The sequence below is a fragment of the Sphaerodactylus townsendi genome, linkage group LG03 (assembly GCF_021028975.2).
Source record: "Sphaerodactylus townsendi isolate TG3544 linkage group LG03, MPM_Stown_v2.3, whole genome shotgun sequence".
Taxonomy (NCBI): Eukaryota; Metazoa; Chordata; class Lepidosauria; order Squamata; family Sphaerodactylidae; genus Sphaerodactylus; species Sphaerodactylus townsendi.
This window is the reverse complement of record NC_059427.1, coordinates 162,746,462-162,766,075: the sequence shown is the minus strand read 5'-3', so window position 1 is coordinate 162,766,075 and position 19,614 is coordinate 162,746,462. Positions and strand designations below refer to the sequence as shown.

General features: G+C 49.7%; 1 protein-coding gene across 1 annotated transcript in view; it reads left to right on the top strand.

Moving 5' to 3' along the window:
• Window positions 1–1,100: 1,100 nt before the first annotated feature.
• ELK1 (ETS transcription factor ELK1) overlaps window positions 1,101–19,614 on the top strand; it is a 38,722-nt gene continuing 20,208 nt past the window's right edge. The window contains 3 exon segments of the mRNA XM_048487549.1: window positions 1,101–1,287; window positions 12,390–12,639; window positions 14,061–14,187. Of these exon segments, the coding sequence (XP_048343506.1) occupies window positions 1,242–1,287; window positions 12,390–12,639; window positions 14,061–14,187 (423 nt within the window). The 5' untranslated portion in view covers window positions 1,101–1,241.

Genomic DNA, 19,614 nt, shown 5'->3' with positions numbered 1-19,614 from the left:
GAAGGAGGGGGTTCTCTCCAGCCATCTCTCCCTGAGCAGCTCGATCTCACCCTTCATAGTGGGACCCAGGAGTTCTGGGGTCTCTTCACCTCCCCAAGCAAGCCCCTGTCAGATCCAGGAGCACAAGCCTTCTCTATGCAGACCCAGGAATCCTAGCTGGCTCCCAGCCCTCCCCATGGGCCACAGTGGGAAGAAGACCCGGGCCTCCTGACTGGCCATCTCCTTCCTACAACCGGGCTCAATGGCAGCCAGGAATCCCCCTCGCAACCAGGAGTCTGGCTGGGGCCGCCTTGCACCAAACGGTGCCCAGCAGGGCAAGCTGTCAGATTGCGTCGCCCCCCCCCCCCCTTTGGAGTTGCCCTCATTCCCGTCTTCTTGGATCTACCTGCGCCCCAACTGTTGGCTCTGCCCATCATCCACCCCCTTTCTGGATCTGCCACCCCACGGAGTTCTGCATGCCAAATAGCCCCCTGGGCCTCTGAAACCCCAAACCAAAGAAACCCTGCGAGGTTGGGGCGCGCCCCCCCCCCCCCCCCGCGTGCAATGCCCCTCTGCCGACCGGACCGACAGCCTCTCATCCGGCTTGCATTTTATTCGCAACCTCTTTAAGGAAACATATTTTGGGGGGTGGGGGGGTCTTTGCTCCCCACGTGGAGAGTCCAAAGCCACAATCATGCTCACCCCTAAACAGGTTGGGGAGAGGAGTGCTGCGTTGTTCCCTACCTCCGCGGCGCCTTGCAACAGGGAGGCGACCCGGGAGTCCTGGCTGTCCTCCCGGGAGCCTCTCCAGCCCGGGAAGGGTCCTGGGAGTCCCACCCCTGCCCCATTTCTCCCAAGCCGGCTCAGAGGACCCGAACTCGGCTTCCCGGCTGGGCAGCTCCGCCTCCTGCATGTGACGGGCGCCGTCAGCGTTGCATCCCCGCCGACAGAGGCAGGAAGGAGCGCGGATCCGCCCCCCCCCCCGCCCCAGCTTCCCTCTCCCCATCCCTCCGGCCCCCTTCGCCCCGATCCCGCACGGCGCGGGGCCCGCCAGGTCGAGCGCGGGACGGGCGGGCGTCCGTCCGGGCGAGTCGGCGGGCGCAGATTTGGGGAAGCTTCGCTGGTCAAGGTGGCCGAGGGGAAGCTGCCTCCCTCCGGGCCTGGGCAGACAGGGGGGAGCTGGCTTGCGCCCCTCCAGCTGGGAGGCAGCCAGTGGACTGGGCGGCCCCCCCGACCCGGCAGAGCTGGGGGGCGCCGGCCCCATGGAGCCGCCCGGGTCTGGCGCGGGGGGCGCCGCCATGCTCACCGGTGAGTAAGCCGCCCGCCTCCTTTCCGGGGGGGGGGGGCACCCTCTTCTGCTTCTCCGCATGCAGCTGTTGGGGGGGAGCTACGGAGCAGATGTGCAGAGCACAGTCCGGGGGTGGAGGTGGAGGTGGAGGTGGGGGTGCAGATCTCATGCCAGGCTCACCTTGGAAAGCAAAGGGAGGGGATCCGACTACAAACCCCCCCCCCCCCCCAGGCTCTAGAAAGATGGCATCCCCCCTCCCAAATCATAGGTAATAACTCCGGATGGGGGAACTGGCCCAGGCTCTTAGAGGAAAGCAATGTGGATCTATTTGTTGTTGATGTCCATCCACTTTCTCACGTTCTCCCCCCCCCCCTTTTGCTGTCCCTTCTCAGTACTCTGCTTAGAAAATATTTCCCCCCAAAGCGGCACTCCCTCCCCCCTTTCTCAGACCTGTAATTATTGGGGCCCCGTCTGATCAATAGCCAATATTGCATCCGATACAACCCCGTCCTCTCCCCAGCTCACCCGTGCATGGTCACCACCTGCTCCCCTCCCATATAATATTAGTCCCCCTCTAAGCATAGGCATCCCCCCGCCCCCCGCCCCAACCCATTCCCACCTGTCGCCTCCACTTTCTGCATTAAGTACAGGATTACTGTGCGTTTGATGGAGGTTTGCATGAAATCCGGCTCCTGAAAATCCTTTATTTTGGCCAAATCCAGAGATTTGCTGGGGGGGGAGGAGGAGGAAGCAAAGAGCGTGTGGGCGAAAGTCTGGGCTCCATTCAATCCCTCTGGCTCCTCTTCCAGATCCGGCGCAGGCCCCAAAAGTCAGAGCAAGGCAGCTGCTGTCTTCTTGCCTCCTGGATCCAGAAGAACCAAGTGGTTTGAAGGGAGAGCGGCCGTGGCCCAGAGTGAATCTGAGATGGTCCTCCGGGACGATTGTCAGTGGGGTTGGATGGGGGGGGGGGGCAGTGCCTAGGACAGTGGTGGTGAACCTATGGCACGGGTGCCAGAGGTGGCACTCAGAGCCCTCTCTGTGGGCATGCGCAAACAGAGTGCCCCCCCCCCACACATCTAGGCTGGCCTGGGCCGCTGGGCTTGATTATTAGCATTAAACCTAAGACTCAGTTTTGGGGAAGCAGCCCTGTTAAACCCCACTGATTTTCATGCGAAGAACTGAAGCATGATCCTTTACCTGGGAGTAAGCTCGGTTGCTGGCAATGGGGCTTGCTTCTGAGAAAACCCTCCTAGCGTCGTGATTCACCCGTTGGAAGAGTTGCTCGGTTGCTTCAAAGCAAAACCACCGACTACCACCAAGCCTACTCCTGAGTAACGCACGCCTCAGAGCCCACCGTTTTTTCTAAACTAAAACCTCAGTATTCAGGTTAAATTGCCGTGTGGGCACTTTGCGATAAATAAGTGGGTTTTGGGTTGCAATTTGGGCACTCGGTCTCGAAAAGGTTCACCATCACTGGCCTAGGAGAAGCAGAATGAAACAGATACCACCCTCCTTGTGATCCGGAATCTGGACCGAGTCTTCAGACTTCAGGAAAGCGGACCTTCAGGGGATGCGCAGAACACCTGGAGCTCAGGGGCGGAATAACCCAAACCAATCCCCGTACCTCTAGGACTTAGACTATCTTGTTGGTTATGAAACCAGCAATTTGTTCTGGGATACAACACCCCAAGGCTTCCATCTTCGAAATTAATAGCTACTTGTCAGTGTGCTGTCAAATCACAGCTGATCTGTGGTGACCTGGGCCTATCAGTAGGATATCAGGCAGGGGCAGATGTGAATTGGAAGGGCCAGTTAGACAGGTAAATGATTGAAGCTGTCTCTTCCTCCTTCCCCTGCTGGGCATCTTTGCTGGGCCTCTGTTAGTAGAACGGTTGTCCCTCTCTCCGGGAGGGCAGGTCCTACAAATTTCAGTAGCTCTTGGTACATGAAGAAAAAAAGGATATTGATATCAAAAAGGATATCAAAAAGGATATTGATATCAAGGATATCAAAAAGGATATTGATATCAAGGATATCAAAAAGGATATTGATATCAAGGATATCAAAAAGGATATTGAAGAGATAGAAAAAGTGCAGAGAAGGGCAACGAGGATGATTGAGGGACTGGAGTACCTTCCTTATGAGGAGAGGCTGCAGAGTTTGGGACTCTTTAGTTTGGAGAGGAGACGTCTGAGGGGGGGATATGATTGAAGTCTATGCAATTATGCATGGGGTAGAAAATGTTGACAGAGAGAAATTTTTCTCTCTTTCTCACAATACTAGAACCAGGGGGCATTCATTGAAAATGCTGGGGGGAAGAATTAGGACTAATAAAAGGAAACACTTTTTCACGCAATGTGTGATTGGTGTTTGGAATATGCTGCCACAGGAGGTGGTGATGGCCACTCACCTGGATAGCTTTAAAAAGGGCTTGGACAGATTTATGGAGGAGAAGTCGATTTATGGCTACCCATCTTGATCCTCTTTGATCTGAGATTGCAAATGCCTTAACAGTCCAGGTGCTCGGGAGCAACAGCTGCAGAAGGCCATTGCTTTCACCTCCTGCACGTGAGCTCCCAAAGGCACCTGGTGGGCCACTGCGAGTAGCAGAGAGCTGGACTAGATGGACTCTGGTCTGATCCAGCTGGCTTGTTCTTATGTTCTTAAGATATGCAAAAATATAGATTTAAATACCTATAATTACAGTGAGCTGCTGCTGAAAGGATGTCCAGGATCCATAGCAATTAGACATCTCTGTCATTTCCCTGTTTGCTTCTCAACCTTTGTGTCTGGAACCGTGGAGGAGGTCTATCTCTCTCTTCCTTCAAATGAACCCTCCTTCTCCTCCCCCCTCCCAAGCTTTTGCATTAACTCTTGTCCCCCCAAAAAAGCGAAGGGAAAGCAACATCCTCTGCTGCCTTATATTCGTTGAAGGGCAGTGGTTCTCAATCTTCTTAATGCTGCGACCCTTTAATACAGTTCATGTTGTGGTGACCCGCAACCATAAAATTATTTTCGTTGCTACTTCATAACTGTAATTTTCCAATGGTCTTAGGCGACCCCTGTGAAAGGGTTGTTCAACCCCCAAAGGGGTTGTGACCCACAGGTTGAGAACCGCTGTTGTAGGGGTTATAGTGTTGGACGAAGATCCCAGAGTCCCATCTTCAAATCCTTGTTCAGCTAATCTAGCTTTCTGGGTGATCCTGGGCCACTCCCTCCCTCCGAACCTCACTTCACACATGCCCTGTTCACACGTTCCAGTGAATCCCCATAGATCTGTTTGTGAGCCCATAGATCTGTGTGCTCGTTTGCTTTACAAATGATTCCAGGGGCCTGTAGTTAAACAAAGTATCACACACTGAGCTGCATGTATATTGGTTATGACTGGTGAACATGAACGAACACACTATCAAGTGTACAACTGAGAGCCAGTGCAGTGCGGTGGAGAGAGTGTCGAACTTCGACCTTGGGTGACCCAGGTTTGAATCACCCTGCCATTGGGCCCTCACAAACTTTTGGCCTGGCCTACCTCACAGGGCAGTTGTGAGAAAATGGAGGAGGGGACAGCAGTGTTGTAAGCTGCTTTGGGTCCCAACTGTGAGAAGAAAAGCAGGACATAAATAAATTAAGACCAATGCATGCGCATGGAATCCCTGTTCACAGCCTATGGTTGATTTTTCGTTATACGTACATCGAATAATTTCTCATGCAACCTTAAGCGCACATTGATGCAGCTGATTGTGAGATTGAAACCCAGTTTATCCAGGAACTGGTCCTGGGTTTCATGTGTAAAGAGAGCGGGCATCGACTCTTTCTTACAAACAGATGTACAGGCAGGATGTGTGGGCATTCACCATAACATGGGAACAGGACTGCGCTGATGTTGTAAGCTGCTTTGGATCACTATTGGAGGAGAAAAGGAGCGTCGAAATGTCAGACTAAATAAATGGTGGGGCGAAAAGGGCACATGGTGGTTCGTTATGGGCTGGGCCCTGTCCTCTTTGGCAACTGTGCCCCTGTGCATGTTGGTTTTCCCTCCGTCATTATTTCTCCTTTCACTTTCTCGGAGTTTCTGGTTCTCATTCGAGTGGCATCCATTTTGCCAGACCTCTGCTGGAGGCAAAAGCTTGCTGAAGAGCTTTCTGGGTGCCTGGGCAAGTCTGGAGACTGACAGTTTTTTGCATTGTGTTTAATAGGACTGCTGATTGCCCACACTTGGCCCTCCTTCCCTCCCTCTCAGTTGTGCTTCAGGGTATTTGGAATGGCTGCTGTAACTGATTTTGAGATACTTCAGGCTGTATGAACTACCTTTCCAGACACACTTCAGTTCTAAGGTCTTAAAAGAAATTATTTCCCCTTTCCCTCCCTGCACAATGCTATTTGAAAGCTGGTTTCAGGCCTTATGAATTGTGTCTGGCCTGTGGTAACCTTTGGTTTGCTCTGTGTTAGCAGATTTATCTCAATGAAGTGGGCAAAGTATTGCCGAAGGCTTTCACAGCCGGAATCACTGGGGTGCTGTGTGGTTTCCGGGCTGTATGGCCGTGTTCTAGCAGCATTCTCTCCTGACGTTTCGCCTGCATCTGTGGCTGGCATCTTCAGAGGATCATGGGTGCTGTGTGGTTTCCGGGCTGTATGGCCGTGTTCTAGCAGCATTCTCTCCTGACGTTTCGCCTGCATCTGTGGCTGGCATCTTCAGAGGATCATGGGTGCTGTGTGGTTTTCGGGCTGTATGGCCGTGTTCTAGCAGCATTCTCTCCTGGCTTGATTTAGCCTGCATCTGTGGCTGACATCTTCAGAGGATCATGGGTGCTGTGGTTTCCGGGCTGTATGGCCGTGTTCTAGCAGCATTCTCTCCTGACGTTTCGCCTGCATCTGTGGCTAGCATCTTCAGAGGATCCTCTGAAGATGCTAGCCACAGATGGCTAGCCAGGATCAGAAATACTGCTGATGACCATACACTCCGAAACCACAGCACTGAAGTGGGCAAACATTATTCTGAAGAACTGGATCCGACTGGTATTTGTAGTAAGGAAATAGTGCTGGTTCTGAACATAAGGAAGCAGCTATTGAACTAGGATCTGAGTGACCCAGTGATCAAATTCCCACTCTGCTGTGGAATTTTGCTGAATGACCTTGGCTCAGTCATTCTCTCAGCCTAAAGTACCTTACAGGATGGTTGTCATAAGGTTAAAATGGAGGAGGGGAAAACAATGTTAACCAGGGGTCCCCAACATGGTGCACACAAGCACCTCATATGATGCCTGCCGTCACCTGTCCTGGTCCCTACCAAGCCTTTTTATCTTCACAACAAGCCTGTGAGGTTGGCTGGTCTGGTCCAAGGTTCCCCCACAAACCTCTTGGCTTTGCAGGGTTTTGAACCCAGATCTCTCTTAGCCTAATATGTCCACTGCACGATTTGTGGCTTTCGATACGTGGCGATTTAAGCGTCATCTCCGATTTCTTGTTCTGCGAACTGTCGTGATGTTTCTCATTCCTCCTCTCGAACGCGGAGATTGTGTGATCCTGTGAGATCTCGAAACAGAAAATTGGCATCATTATTTCGAAGGTCTCACTGAATTCTGTGGAGGGATCTTTGCAGTCTTTTTTTTTTATTTTAAGAACCAATATGGTGTAGTGTTTAGTGTGCTGGCCTAGGCCAGTGATGGCGAACCTTTTTGAGACCGAGTGCCCAAATTGCAAACCAAAACCCATTAATTTATCGCAAAGTGCCGACACGGCAATTTAACCTGAATACTGAGGTTTTAGTTTAGAAAAAACAGTTGGCTCCAAGGCGTACGTTACTCAGGAGTAAGCTTGGTGGTAGTCAGTGGCTTTGCTTTGAAGCAACCGTGCAACTCTTCCAACGGGTGAATCACAATCCTAGGAGGGTTTACTCAGAAGCAAGCCCCATTGCCAGCAACCGAGCTTTCTCCCAGGCAAAGGATCGTGCTTTAGTTCTTTGCATGAAAATCAGTGGGGTTTAACAGTGCTTAACTGGGTTATCTACACTGCTTCCCCAAAACTAGGTTTAAGGTTTAATACTAATAATCGAGCCCAGTGGCCCAGGCCAGCCAAGATATGGGAGCACTCTGCGAGTGCCCACAGAGAGGGCTCTGAGTGCCACCTCTGGCACCCGTGCCATAGGTTCGCCACCACTGGCCTAGGCCCTTGTCAGATTGGCTGGCTAGTCACTTTCTCTCAGCTTTACCTGTCTAAGGGCACTTGTTCCCATGCTGAATAATGCCCTTTCAATCCCCTTTCCCAATTGTTTGCAAGTGGATTTTGCTATTCTGCACTGTAAAGTCCAGCTGCAAAGCGCATTGAAAGTGGATTGAAAGCGCATTATTCTGCAGGTGCGGAAAGAAGAAGAAGAAGAAGAGTTTGGATTTATATCCCCCCTTTCTCTCCTGCAGGAGACTCAAAGGGGCTTACAATCTCCTTGTCTTTCCCCCCTCACAACAAACACCCTGTGAGGTGGGTGGGGCTGAGAGAGCTTCGAGAAGCTGTGACTAACCCAAGGTCACCCAGCAGGCGTGTGTGGGAGTGCACAGGCTAATCTGAATTCCCCAGATAAGCCTCCACAGCTCAGGCGGCAGAGCTGGGAATCAAACCCAGTTCGTCCAGATTAGATACATTACCTCTTAACCTCTTAGGGCCTAACAGAGTTGGTAAGGTAAGATGAAAGAAAAGACAACTGGGTATGCCACACAAATAGGGTTGCCAAGTCCAGATTGGGTAATTCCTGGATATTTGGGGGCTGAAGTCTGGGGAGGGTGGGGTTTGGGGCGGGGAGAGGCGTCAGCAGGGCACAGTGCTGTGGCGTCTACCCTCCAAAAGTGGTCACTTTCTCCAAGAGAACCGATTCCTGTCGCTTGGAGAACAATTGTCATTCTGGCAACCCTCCATCTGGAGCTCCTATGAGGAAAAGAAAGGGTAGGAATGTGCTTAATGCTAAGCATAAAGAACCACAGCCCCTCAGCAGACTCCAGAGGGCAGTTCCACAAAGCTTACAGGCCCAGAACAGGCCTCTATCAAGAGTAGAATGCAGTCCTATGTTATTTATTTAGATATTTGTACCCTGCTTTTCTCCCAAAGGGAAATCTGAAGCAGCTTATAACATCATTTGCTGTTCCCCCATTTGATCTGAGGGCCAGTTTATAATACAAGCAACATGACTCTGTTTATAATATAGTGGAACCTCGGTTTTCATTGCCTTCGGTTTTCATCGATTTTTTCAGGGAAAAATTTGTCTCAGTTTTCATTGATTTGCCTCGGTTTTCATTGATTTGCAGTAAAGTGCAGGGGTTTGTGGAGAAAAATCACCTGGACAAAGCTGTCGCAGGCCGTGTCTGCAACTTGTTTAATGACAACGTCTTGCCCCATTTCAGACAAATCTTAAAGAGGCGTCTTTGGACAGCTTTCAGTGCGACATTGGTCCACTGGCTCCTGAAGCTGGTCCTACTGTTATTGTTTGTTACTGTTTTCAGCATTAAACACTATGTTTACTTTCGCCCAAAATGTGTTTTTTGGTATGTTTTTGGAGTGCCTGGAACAGATTAATTGGATTTACATTGATTCCTATGGAAAGGTTTGCCTCGGTTTTCATCGGTTTTGGTTTTCATCGATTCTTTTCGGACGGATTAGCAACGAAAACCGAGGTTCCACTGTACAAGCAGCGTAAGTCTAATGCCGACTTTGGAATAACATCATTGAATCCTGCCCAACATGTAAAAAAACAAAGATGTCAAGATAATGGATTCATTACTGTTTGCGTACTATTTTTCTGTGCGTAGCAGGTCCCCCCTTGCTTGAGTAGTATTTAGAAGAAGAAGAAGAGTTTGGATTTTTATCCCCCCTTTCTCTCCTATAGGAGACTCAAAGGGGCTTACAATCTCCTTGCCCTTCCCCCCTCACAACAAACACCCTGTGAGGTAAGTGGGGCTGAGAGAGCTCCGGAAAGCTGTGACTAGCCCAAGGTCACCCAGCTGGTGTGTGTGTGGGTGTGCATAGGCCTGTGGTGGCGAACCTTTGGCACTCCAGATGTTATGGACTACAATTCCCATCAGCCCCTGCTGGAAGGGGCTGATGGGAATTGTAGTCCATAACTATCGATAAGAACCGCCACCACTAACATAAACTAATCTGAATTCCCAGATAAGCCTCCACAACTCAGGTGGCAGAGGCTGGGGAATCAAACCAGTTCCTCCAGATCCAGAGTGCACCTGCTCTTAACCACTACGCCACAAATGTGCTTTTCTATCTTCTGTACTGACTTGGGAAAACTTTTGCAGATTCTGCTAATTCTGGAAACCGGCCTTTGTGGCACTCTTTGGAAACAGAGTATCAGCACTATCTACTTTCCCTTGGTCTCTCTCTCTCACTGTTTGTGGGTCCCTCTAGTCATGGATCCCTCGGTCACTCTATGGCAGTTCCTGCTCCAGCTGCTGGAGCAACAGACCAACGGACACCTCATTGCGTGGGCGATCCTTGATGGGGAGTTCAAGCTGGTGGGCCTTAGAGAGGTAGCGGCTCTGGAGCTCGGGAAGAACAAGACCAACATGAACTCTGACCAAACTGGCGGGCCCTGCGTTACTACTATGACAAGGTAGGGGCATACTGATGCATCTAAGTTGCTGCAAGGACTGGTCTAGGGAGGAGGGTGCCAATGAGACACGCAGGCCCAATTGGCTCGGTTATATTTACTTTATTATTTATTGGATTTCCTCGCCACCCCTCACCTTTTAGGCTCATCATAAAATGATATTAACATCTAAAAATACGATACAAACCTTCACAATAGCCAACAGCAATAAATACATCTAATAACAAGATGGCGATTTCAGACATTTGGAAAAGACACCATAGGGTTAATGATGGTAAAATGATCAGAAGAGACGGAAAGGAAGGAGGAGGCCAGATGGTATCATAGGCCAAGAAATTACCCACTTGGCGCCAGAAGGCGGGAAGCTGTTAGATTTAGTTTAGAGCAGTGATTCCCAGCAAGGGTTCCGTGGTACCCTGGGGTGCCATGAAGCATGTCCCAGGGTACCATGACAATGCTACACGCTTCGCCCCCACCCCACGAGGAATCAAATGGATTTTGAAGGGGGAGGTTGGAACCCTCATGGGCTCCCCTTTAAACAACTTTGAAAAACAGCATTGTTTTGTTGCCTAAATTTGCCGTGTAAGTTGGGGAGGGTGGGTAAAGGCCTCCCTTCCATCCCCAATCCATGCGAATTTAGGCAAACAAACAACGAGGCGGTCATTGCTGCTTTCCCACCCCTTCCCTCCCCTGTTTGCCACTCCCCCACCTACAGGCCAAAAGGGGAAAAGAAGCCTAAAAATGCAATATATATATATTAAAAAAGAAAGCGAACCTCAAGGGTACCCTGAGATATGAAGAACGAGGAAAAGGGTACCGCGTGACATCAAAGGTTAGGAAACACTGGTTTAGGAGTCATGGATCTGCCCGGTGGTGTGTGTGAGTGCAGTTTATAGAAACTTCCCAAAGAGATAAATGTAAAAGGTAAAATTTACATTGATTCAAGCATCTCCAGTTCACAGCTTTGTTCCAGGAAAAGGTAGATAGGAAGAAACCCTGATCTAAAGGGATTACTTTCCCCTCGACAAGTGGGCTCTAACTTGGCGCCATCACGTGTGCAGGTGAGAGAATGCTACAGTGGGAAAGGCCCACTGTGGCAGGCTGCCGATTAACCAGCATGAAGGCCATTGCTTTGACATCCTGCATGTGAGCTCCCAAGGCACGTGGTGGGGCACTGGGGTGGCAGAGAGCTGGACTAGATGGACTCTGGTCTGGTCCAGCTGGGTTGTTCTGATGTTTTTATGTCCTTATGAAGCCATGCACTCAGGTCAAGGAAAGCTAGGACAGAAGTGAGACTAGCATGGGGAAGAAAGGAAGTTGAGTGAAATACGGTCTCCTGTAGCCCCAGACAAGGAGGGCAAACAAGAGAGGCAACATCACAGTTAGAGTGAGATACACAGCACCCCCCAGTGTCCAGGCATGCAGAAGTCAGGGCAAAAATCTGGTCCCGAGTCGCTTCCTCTTTGCAGTTCATCGAGAGAGGGAGGCACACGGGGCAAAGATGTCTTGTCGACATGCTTCCCTCTTGCCCCACCACAAGCTTCTCGATTTCCATTAGCGGGAAAAGCGAGAGTACTTCTGGCATGACTTTTTTCACACTAGAGAGTGGGGCAAAGGCAGAGAGGGTGGGGGGCTCGGCCCTGTAGTGGGTAATTAACCATAGCTGCCTCAACTGTACACCTGGTGGGACAGCTCTATCTTGCAAGCCCGTGGAGACCCCTATGGTCCCTCAAGGCCCTGTCCTCATTGGACAAGAGCATTCCACTAGGCTGGGAATTTGGGAACTGAAAAGCTGGCCAAACTTCCTTTGTGGTCAAGGATTCACCCAAGAGACCTTATATTTGCTGATCTCAGCTCTCTTTGGAGTAGCTTACCTGGAGAAGGCGGTCCTGCAGGTATGCAGGTCCCAGACAGAGTTAGAGGGCTTTGGTACATTAGAGGAGGAAGAAGAAGAGAAGAAGAAAGAAGAGAGAGTTTGGATTTATGTCCCCCCTTTCTCTCCTGTAGGAGACTCAAGGGGCTTGACAATCCTCCTTGCCCTTCCCCCTCACAACAAACACCCTGTGAGGTAGGTGGGAGCTGAGAGAGCTCCGAGAAGCTGTGACTAGCCTCCAAGGTCACCCAGCTGGCATGTGTGTGGAGTGCACAGGCTAATCTCTGAATTCCCCAGATAAGCCTTCCACAGTTCAGAAGGCGGACAGAGTGGGGGGACAGTCCATAACATCTGGAGTGCCAAAGGTTCGCCACCACTGGCATAGGCTAATCTGAATTCCCCAGATAAGCCTCCACAACTCAGGTGGCAGAGCTGGGAATCAAACCCGGTTCCTCCAGATCAGAGTGCACCTGCTCTTAACCACTACGCCACAAATGTGCTTTTCCTATCTTCTGTACTGACTTGGGAAAACTTTTAGATTCTGCTAATTCTGGAAACCGGCCTTTGTGGCACTCTTTGGAAACAGAGTATCAGCACTATCTACTTTCCCTTGGTCTCTCTCTCTCACTGTTTGTGGGTCCCTCTAGTCATGGATCCCTCGGTCACTCTATGGCAGTTCCTGCTCCAGCTTCTGGAGCAGCAGACCAACGGACACCTCATTGCGTGGACGTCCAACGATGGGGAGTTCAAGCTGGTGGACGCAGAGGAGGTCGCGCGGCTCTGGGGGCTCCGGAAGAACAAGACCAACATGAACTACGACAAGCTAAGCCGGGCCCTGCGTTACTACTATGACAAGGTAGGACGCATACTGATGCATCTAAGTTGCTGCAAGGACTGGTCTAGGGAGGAGGGTGCCAATGAGACACGGGCCCAATTGGCTCCCGGTTATATTTACTTTTATTATTTATTGGATTTCTACGCCACCCCTCACCTTTTAGGCTCATCATAAAATGATATTAACATCTAAAAATACGATACAAACCTTCACAATAGCCAACAGCAATAAATACATCTAATAACAAGATGGCGATTTCCAGACATTTGAACACCATAAGGGTTAATGATGGTAAAATGATCAGAAGAGGGAGGAACGGAAAGGAAGGAGGAGGCCAGATGGTATCATAGGCCAAGTACCCACTACGCGCCAGAGCGGAAGCTGTTAGATTTAGTTTAGAGCAGTGATTCCCAACCAGGGTTCCGTGGTACCCTGGGGTGCCATGAGCATGTCCCAGGGGTACCATGACAATGCTACCGCCTGCCCCCACCCCCCACCGGAATCAAATGGATTTTGAAGGGGGAGGTTGGAAGCCTCATGGGCTCCCTTTAAACAACTTTGAAAAACAGCATTGTTTTATTTGCCTAAATTTGCCGTGGATTGGGAGGGGGGGTGGGTAAAGGCCTCCCTTTAAATCCCCCCAATCCATGCCGAATTTAGGCAAACAAACAACGGGGCGGTCATTGCTGCTTTCCCACCCCTTCCCTCCCCCTGTTTGCCACTCCCCCCACCTACAGGCCAAAAAGGGGGAAAAAACCTAAAAAATGCAATATATATATATTAAAAAAAGAAACGAACCTCAAGGGTACCCTGAGATATGAAGAACGAGGAAAAGGGTACCGTGACATCAAAAAGGTTGGGAAACACTGGTTTAGAGTCATGGATCTGCCCGGTAGTGTGTGTGAGTGCAGTTTATAGAAACTTCCCAAGAGATAAATGTAAAAGGTAAAATTTACATTGATTCAAGCATCTCCAGTTCACAGCTTTGTTCCAGGAAAAAGGTAGATAGGAAGAAACCCTGATCTAAGGGATTACTTTCCCTACGACAAGTGGGCGCTCTAACGCGCCATCACGTGTGTGCAGGTGAGAGAATGCTACAGTGGGAAAGGCCCACTGTGGCAGGCTGCCGTTAACCAGCCGCAGAAGGCCATTGCTTTGACATCCTGCATGTGAGCTCCCCAAGGCACCTGGTGGGCCACTGCGAGTAGCAGAGAGCTGGACTAGATGGACTCTGGTCTGATCCAGCTGGCTTGTTCTTATGTTCTTATGTCCTTATGACCATGCACTCAGGTCAAAGGCTAGGACAGAAGTGAGACTAGCATGGGGAAGAAAGGAAGTTAGTGGGCGGTCTCCTGGCCCAGACAAGGAGGGCAAACAAGAGAGGCAACATCACAGTTAGAGTGAGATACACAGCACCCCCCAGTGTCCAGGCATGCAGAAGTCAGGGCAAAAAATCTGGTCCCAGTGCGCTTCCTCTTTGCAGTTCATCGAGAGAGGAGGCACACCGGGGCAAGATGTCTTGTCCCGACATGCTTCCTCTTGCCCCACACAAGCTTCTCGATTTCCGTGGGGAAAACGAGAGTACTTCTGGCATGACTTTTCACACTAGAGTGGGGCAAAGGCAGAGAGGGTGGGGAATCGGCCTGTAGTGGGTAATTAACCATAGCTGCCTCAACTGTACACCTGGTGGGACAGCTCTATCTTGCAAGCCCCGTGGAGACCCCTATGGTCCCTCAAGGCCCTGTCCTCATTGGACAAGAGCATTCCACTAGGCTGGGGTCGGAACTGAAAAAGCTGGCCAAACTTCCTTTGGTCAAGGACCACCAAGAAGTTATTATTTGCTGATCTCAGCTCTCTTTGGGTAGCTTACCTGGAGAGACGGTCCTGCAGGTATGCAGGTCCCAGACAGGTTAGGGCTTTGTACATTAGAGGAAGAAGAAGAAGAAGAAGAGTTTGGATTTATGTCCCCCCTTTCTCTCCTGTAGGAGACTCAAAGGGGCTTACAATCTCCTTGCCCTTCCCCCCTCACAACAAACACCCTGTGAGGTAGGTGGGGCTGAGAGAGCTCCGAGAAGCTGTGACTAGCCCAAGGTCACCCAGCTGGCATGTGTGGGAGTGCACAGGCTAATCTGAATTCCCCAGATAAGCCTCCACAGTTCAGGCGGCAGAGTGGGGAATCAAACCCGGTTCCTCCAGATTAGATACACGGGCTCTTAACCTCCTATGCCACTGCTGCCAGAAGGGGCTGGCATCCCTGCTTCTGCCTGGCGTGGCCCTGAATCAGGACAACGTTTAGCCTCTACTTTGGGGACAATTCCACAGTGTCTTGGCGTGGTTGCTGCTGATGGCAACACACAATCGGGGGGAGGGGGGAGATGGGGTACCCGCTTCAGGCAAAAAATAATTTGAACTGACCCTCGACAGAGCCTGCTAGTACAACATAAGTGCAGTGGTCATTTGCTACAGCTGTAACTGATGTAGCACAGTCTTCCTGGATACTTCTGTGTCATGGCTAAGAAATGCATGTGCATGTTTAAGCCCCGGTGAATCCAGTTAAATCTATTAATAAAGTCTAAATCGAGCAGTTTCATACTAGAGCAGTGATGGCGAGCCTTTTCGAGACCGAGTGCCCAAATTGCAACCCCAAACCCACTTATTTATCGCAAAGTGCCAACACGGCAATTTAACCTGAATGCTGAGATTTTAGTTTAGAAAAAAACGGTTGGCTCCGAGGTGCGCGTTACTCGGGAGTAAGCTTGGTGGTAGTCGGTGGCTTTGTTTTGAAGCAACCGTGCAACTTTTCCAATGGGTGAATCACGACCCTAGGAGGGTTTACTCAGAAGCAAGCCCCATTGCCAGCAACTGAGCTTACTCCCAGGTAAAAGATCGCACTTTAGTTCTTTCCATGAAAATCAGTGGAGTTTAACAGCGCTTAACAGGGTTACCTACACGGCTTCCCCAAAACTAGGTCTTAGGTTTAATGTTAATAATCTAGCCCAGCGGCCCACGCCAGCCTAGATGTGTGTGTGGGGGGGGGACTCTGTTTGTGCGTGCCCACAGAGAGGGCTCTGAGTGCCACCTCTGGCACCCGTGCCATAGGTTCACCACCACTGTACTAGAGTCTTCCTGTAAATATTTTTTGTTGATGAATAATGTTCTGGCTGCCTTCATCCAAGCATGGAACTATCAAATATGAATTCAGCATCCTGAGAGTCTTAACTTGTGCATAAACATGCTCTCTTCAGGCAGGTTTCTAGCTCTCATGACTATGAAGATAAACTCCAGAGCGTGTAAAAATTGAGATGCTTGAATGCTAACCTGTGGAACTTTTGTAGGACATTAGTTGGGGTGGATTGGAGGTTGCCCCCCACCACAGTCTGTACACACATAGTATGTTTTTTTTCTTTCCGAGACTGGAAAGAAACATTTCTAGTTGTTGGTAGCAAAAGTTGACTGTACATGTGCAGATTACGTAGCACCTGAGATCTGAGCATGTTTATACCATCGGTCCCCGGTAGACACAAATGAATAACAGTGCCTGTGTCACCTTGAGCACTGGGCTCTGTGACTCATCTATGGTTTGAAAAGTCAGTGTCTAGAATATATTTTCCCCTCTAACCTCTCTTCTCACAAATCTCTGAGCCAAAGCAAACCAGTCTATGATTGGATCTTGCTGTGTGGGGCTCTGGTTTATAACAGGGCCACAGTCAGAGGTGGGATCCAGCAGGTTCTCACAGGTTCCCAAGAGTAGGTTGCTAATTATTTGTGTGTGCTGAGCGGGGGTTACTAATTGGTGATTTTGCCACATAATTTTTGCCTTAGTTACGCTCCTCCTCTCAGCAGTAGCGTGCAGAACTTGAAGCAGTCTAGCAGGAGGTGCACCGGCGTGCGTGGCAGCCTGCGTGCATTCGTTTCCCGCCCAAGGACCGGCGCAGCCGCTTGCCACAGCCCCACCCAGGAATGCCCCGCCCCCGGAATGCCAGGCCACACCCCCGTTGTGCCCGCCCAGCTCCATTGGCGCTACGCCACAGTTTGAATCCCACCACCATGGGAACCTGTTACTAAAATTTTTGGATCCCACCACTGGCCACAGTGCGATTTTGAAAGAGCCCTTGATGTCTTTCACCCTTGGGAGAAGAAAGGCAGTCTCTCTTTGCTTATCCAGGGTTAACAATAATGGGGGGAGAATCTGTGTTGTTTTCCCTAGTTGAAGCCATGCAGGGGTACAAGTTTGAACCCCTTCTTTGTACCCACTTCTGTTCTGTGGCCGAAACAAAACCATGTCCGTGCAGCATGTATGAATGCTTGTGAAGTTGTTAGGGGCAGTGGACTCTTCCTTCCAGTGCCTTACATAACCTCCTTTTCAGTCATTCGTAATATGGCGGCTCATCTCCCCTCTGAATCATCTGTTGACTTGTTACAGGTCATCTGAATAGCTGCTAAAATATTACCCAGTAAACGAGAAAATATATTGATAAGATTTGTTGTTTGAGATCCTCTGCAAAGATAAATTTACAAGCTAGCAGGCTAGTTGTATATATGTTTACTCAGAAGTAAAGCTCCACTCTTGGCCTATCCAGGTTAACACTGAAGAAGAAGATGTTGCTTTTTATACCTTTCTTTTCTCTGCTGTAGGAAGAGTCAAAATGGCTTAATGCCTAAACCAAAATGGCTTACCATTACCATCATCAAAATGGCTTCTCCTCCCTGCAATGGGCAGTTTGTGGGGCAGGTGGGGCTGGAAGACCCCTAAGAAACTGTGACTAGCCCAAGGTCATCCAGCAGGCTTCATGTGTAGGAGTGAGGAATTGAAGCCAGTTCTCCAGATTAGAACTCACTGGTCTTAACCACTACACCATGCTGAGTTTTGTCCTGGCATTGTTTGATGAATTGCTCTCCCTACACTCCTATCATGGATCTGGCTTATAATTCATCATGGCGGACCTGTTGAAGGTGCAGGTAAAATGTCATGCAGAGCTCCCAGGATAGGCTTCCCAAACTCCCCCTGGGGCCCTGGAGCATCCACCCTCCAAACAGCCATTTTCTCCAGGGAAACTGATCTCCGTTGTTCTGAGATGTCATAATTCTGGGAGATCTCCGGGCCCCACCTGGAGGTTGGCAACGTTGATTGCCAGGCATAGGTCTAATGCACACCTAGTAAAAAAAATCAGGGCAGAAAGTGAGTGGGCAGATAAATAGTTGTAATTGGACAGAATGTAGGGAGACGGGTGTAAGCTCTACTGTGTTGTGGAAGCCTATGTGTGTTGCTGAGCTAAATCTTCAGCTTTCCCCAAGGAAGGAAAATAACAGCACTTTGGAAGAAGAAGAGTTTGGATTTATATTCCCCCTTTCTCTCCGTAGGATCTTTAAAAGGGCTGATAACTTCCTCTTGCCCTTCCTCCCTTTACAGCACAAACAATTCTGCAGGAGGGTGGGGCTGAGAGAGCTCTGAGTAGGCCGTGGACTTTGTCGCAAGGTCACCCAGCTGGTGTGTGTGGGAGTGTACAGGCTAATCTGAATTCCCCAGATAAGCCTCCACAGCTCAGGCGGCAGAGCAGGGAATCAAACCCGGTTCCTCCAGATTAGATGCACGAGCTCTTAACCTCCTACGGCATCGCTGGATCCAATTTGATGCTGCGCAAATGGTGTATATGGGAAACTTAAAAAGGCTCTTTCTCCCCACGCGTTGCTGGTCCTGAATAGCCAAAATTCGGAGCCTACCTTGGATCTTGGGAATTAAGCTCCAAGCAGAAAACTTCCAGAGCGTGTCTGGTTGACAGGATTGGACCAGGCCCAAGGGATTTGTTATGTGTCGTTAGGCCCCAAATGCTAAAAGGACAATGCAGGATGGCTTGCACCGTATACTCCGTTTCTTAGCTTTTCTGACACACCAGGAAGGCCGCAATAGGCACCTGAATCGTGGAGTAGTTAAGGTTTTGGATCTGAGTCATCAAGGCAACTCTGAGGCTTAGGAAATTAGAGCAAACAATTTAGTCCCAGGTAAACTGAGAGGCAAAGTAGAACTGAGGGATTCCTTGGAAGTAGAGTTAGGCCAGGAACACAATCTTCATAATGCCTCCTGTTAGGACCAGTCCAAAAAACACATCAACACAGTTAGTTTCTTTTTGAATTCTGCAGAACTTTTCTTCAGGCTTTACCCAAAAAATAAATAGAGTTGTGAGAGGAGGAAGTGTCTCAGGACATAAAGTCAAATCCTGTTCAAGCTTGCAACAAGTCCGTGTGTTAGATGTACTGCAGATTTATTTATTTGTTAAAACATTTATTAACGTCCTTTCTCCCCTGTGGAACCGAAGGTGGCACGCAGTACAAATGAAATGGTTATGAAAACGCAAAATAGAGACAATATAAACAAAACAACAATTATAAAAGCTCATTAAAAAGTCACAATTTAAACACTCCTCTGTAGGACGAGTGAACAATTAAATCAGTCAAAAGCACTCCTAAATAAAACTGTCTTCTATTTTCTCCTGAATATCAACAGTGTGTGGGCCAAATCATCCCCCCTGGGGAGGTTGTTCCATAATTGTGGGGCTACCACCCAAAATGGAGCAAAATGGTGCTGGTTTTGGCAACCCTGTTCTTTCAAAGTCCAACAAAAGTGTCTGATGTTTCTTCAAACTATTTATATGTCCGCCTTCTGTTTAGGAGCAGCACCAGAAATCGTGGGAGGCCATTGTATTAATTCTTAAGCGTAAGCAGACTTTAGATGGTCACCTTTATGAATCGGATCGGGCAGCTTCGCTGCGATTGCCAAGATAAGGCGGAGATAGTAGTCAGGAGCGACATTGCCTTCTGATCGCCTTCCATTTCCTCTGTGATAGGGCGGGAAGGGAGCTACTGGTAATAATGCGGTATGCTCCTATGCCAGCGCGCGGGAGGCTGCCGCACTGCCTTGTGCCCCAGAAGGCAGTGCGGCAGCCTTCAAAACCGGGGATAATCGAAAAAACCTGGCAGAATTTCGGATGAAATTGCTCTGAATAGCTGGACTGTCCTGCTGCGCGGACGCCTACCGCTCT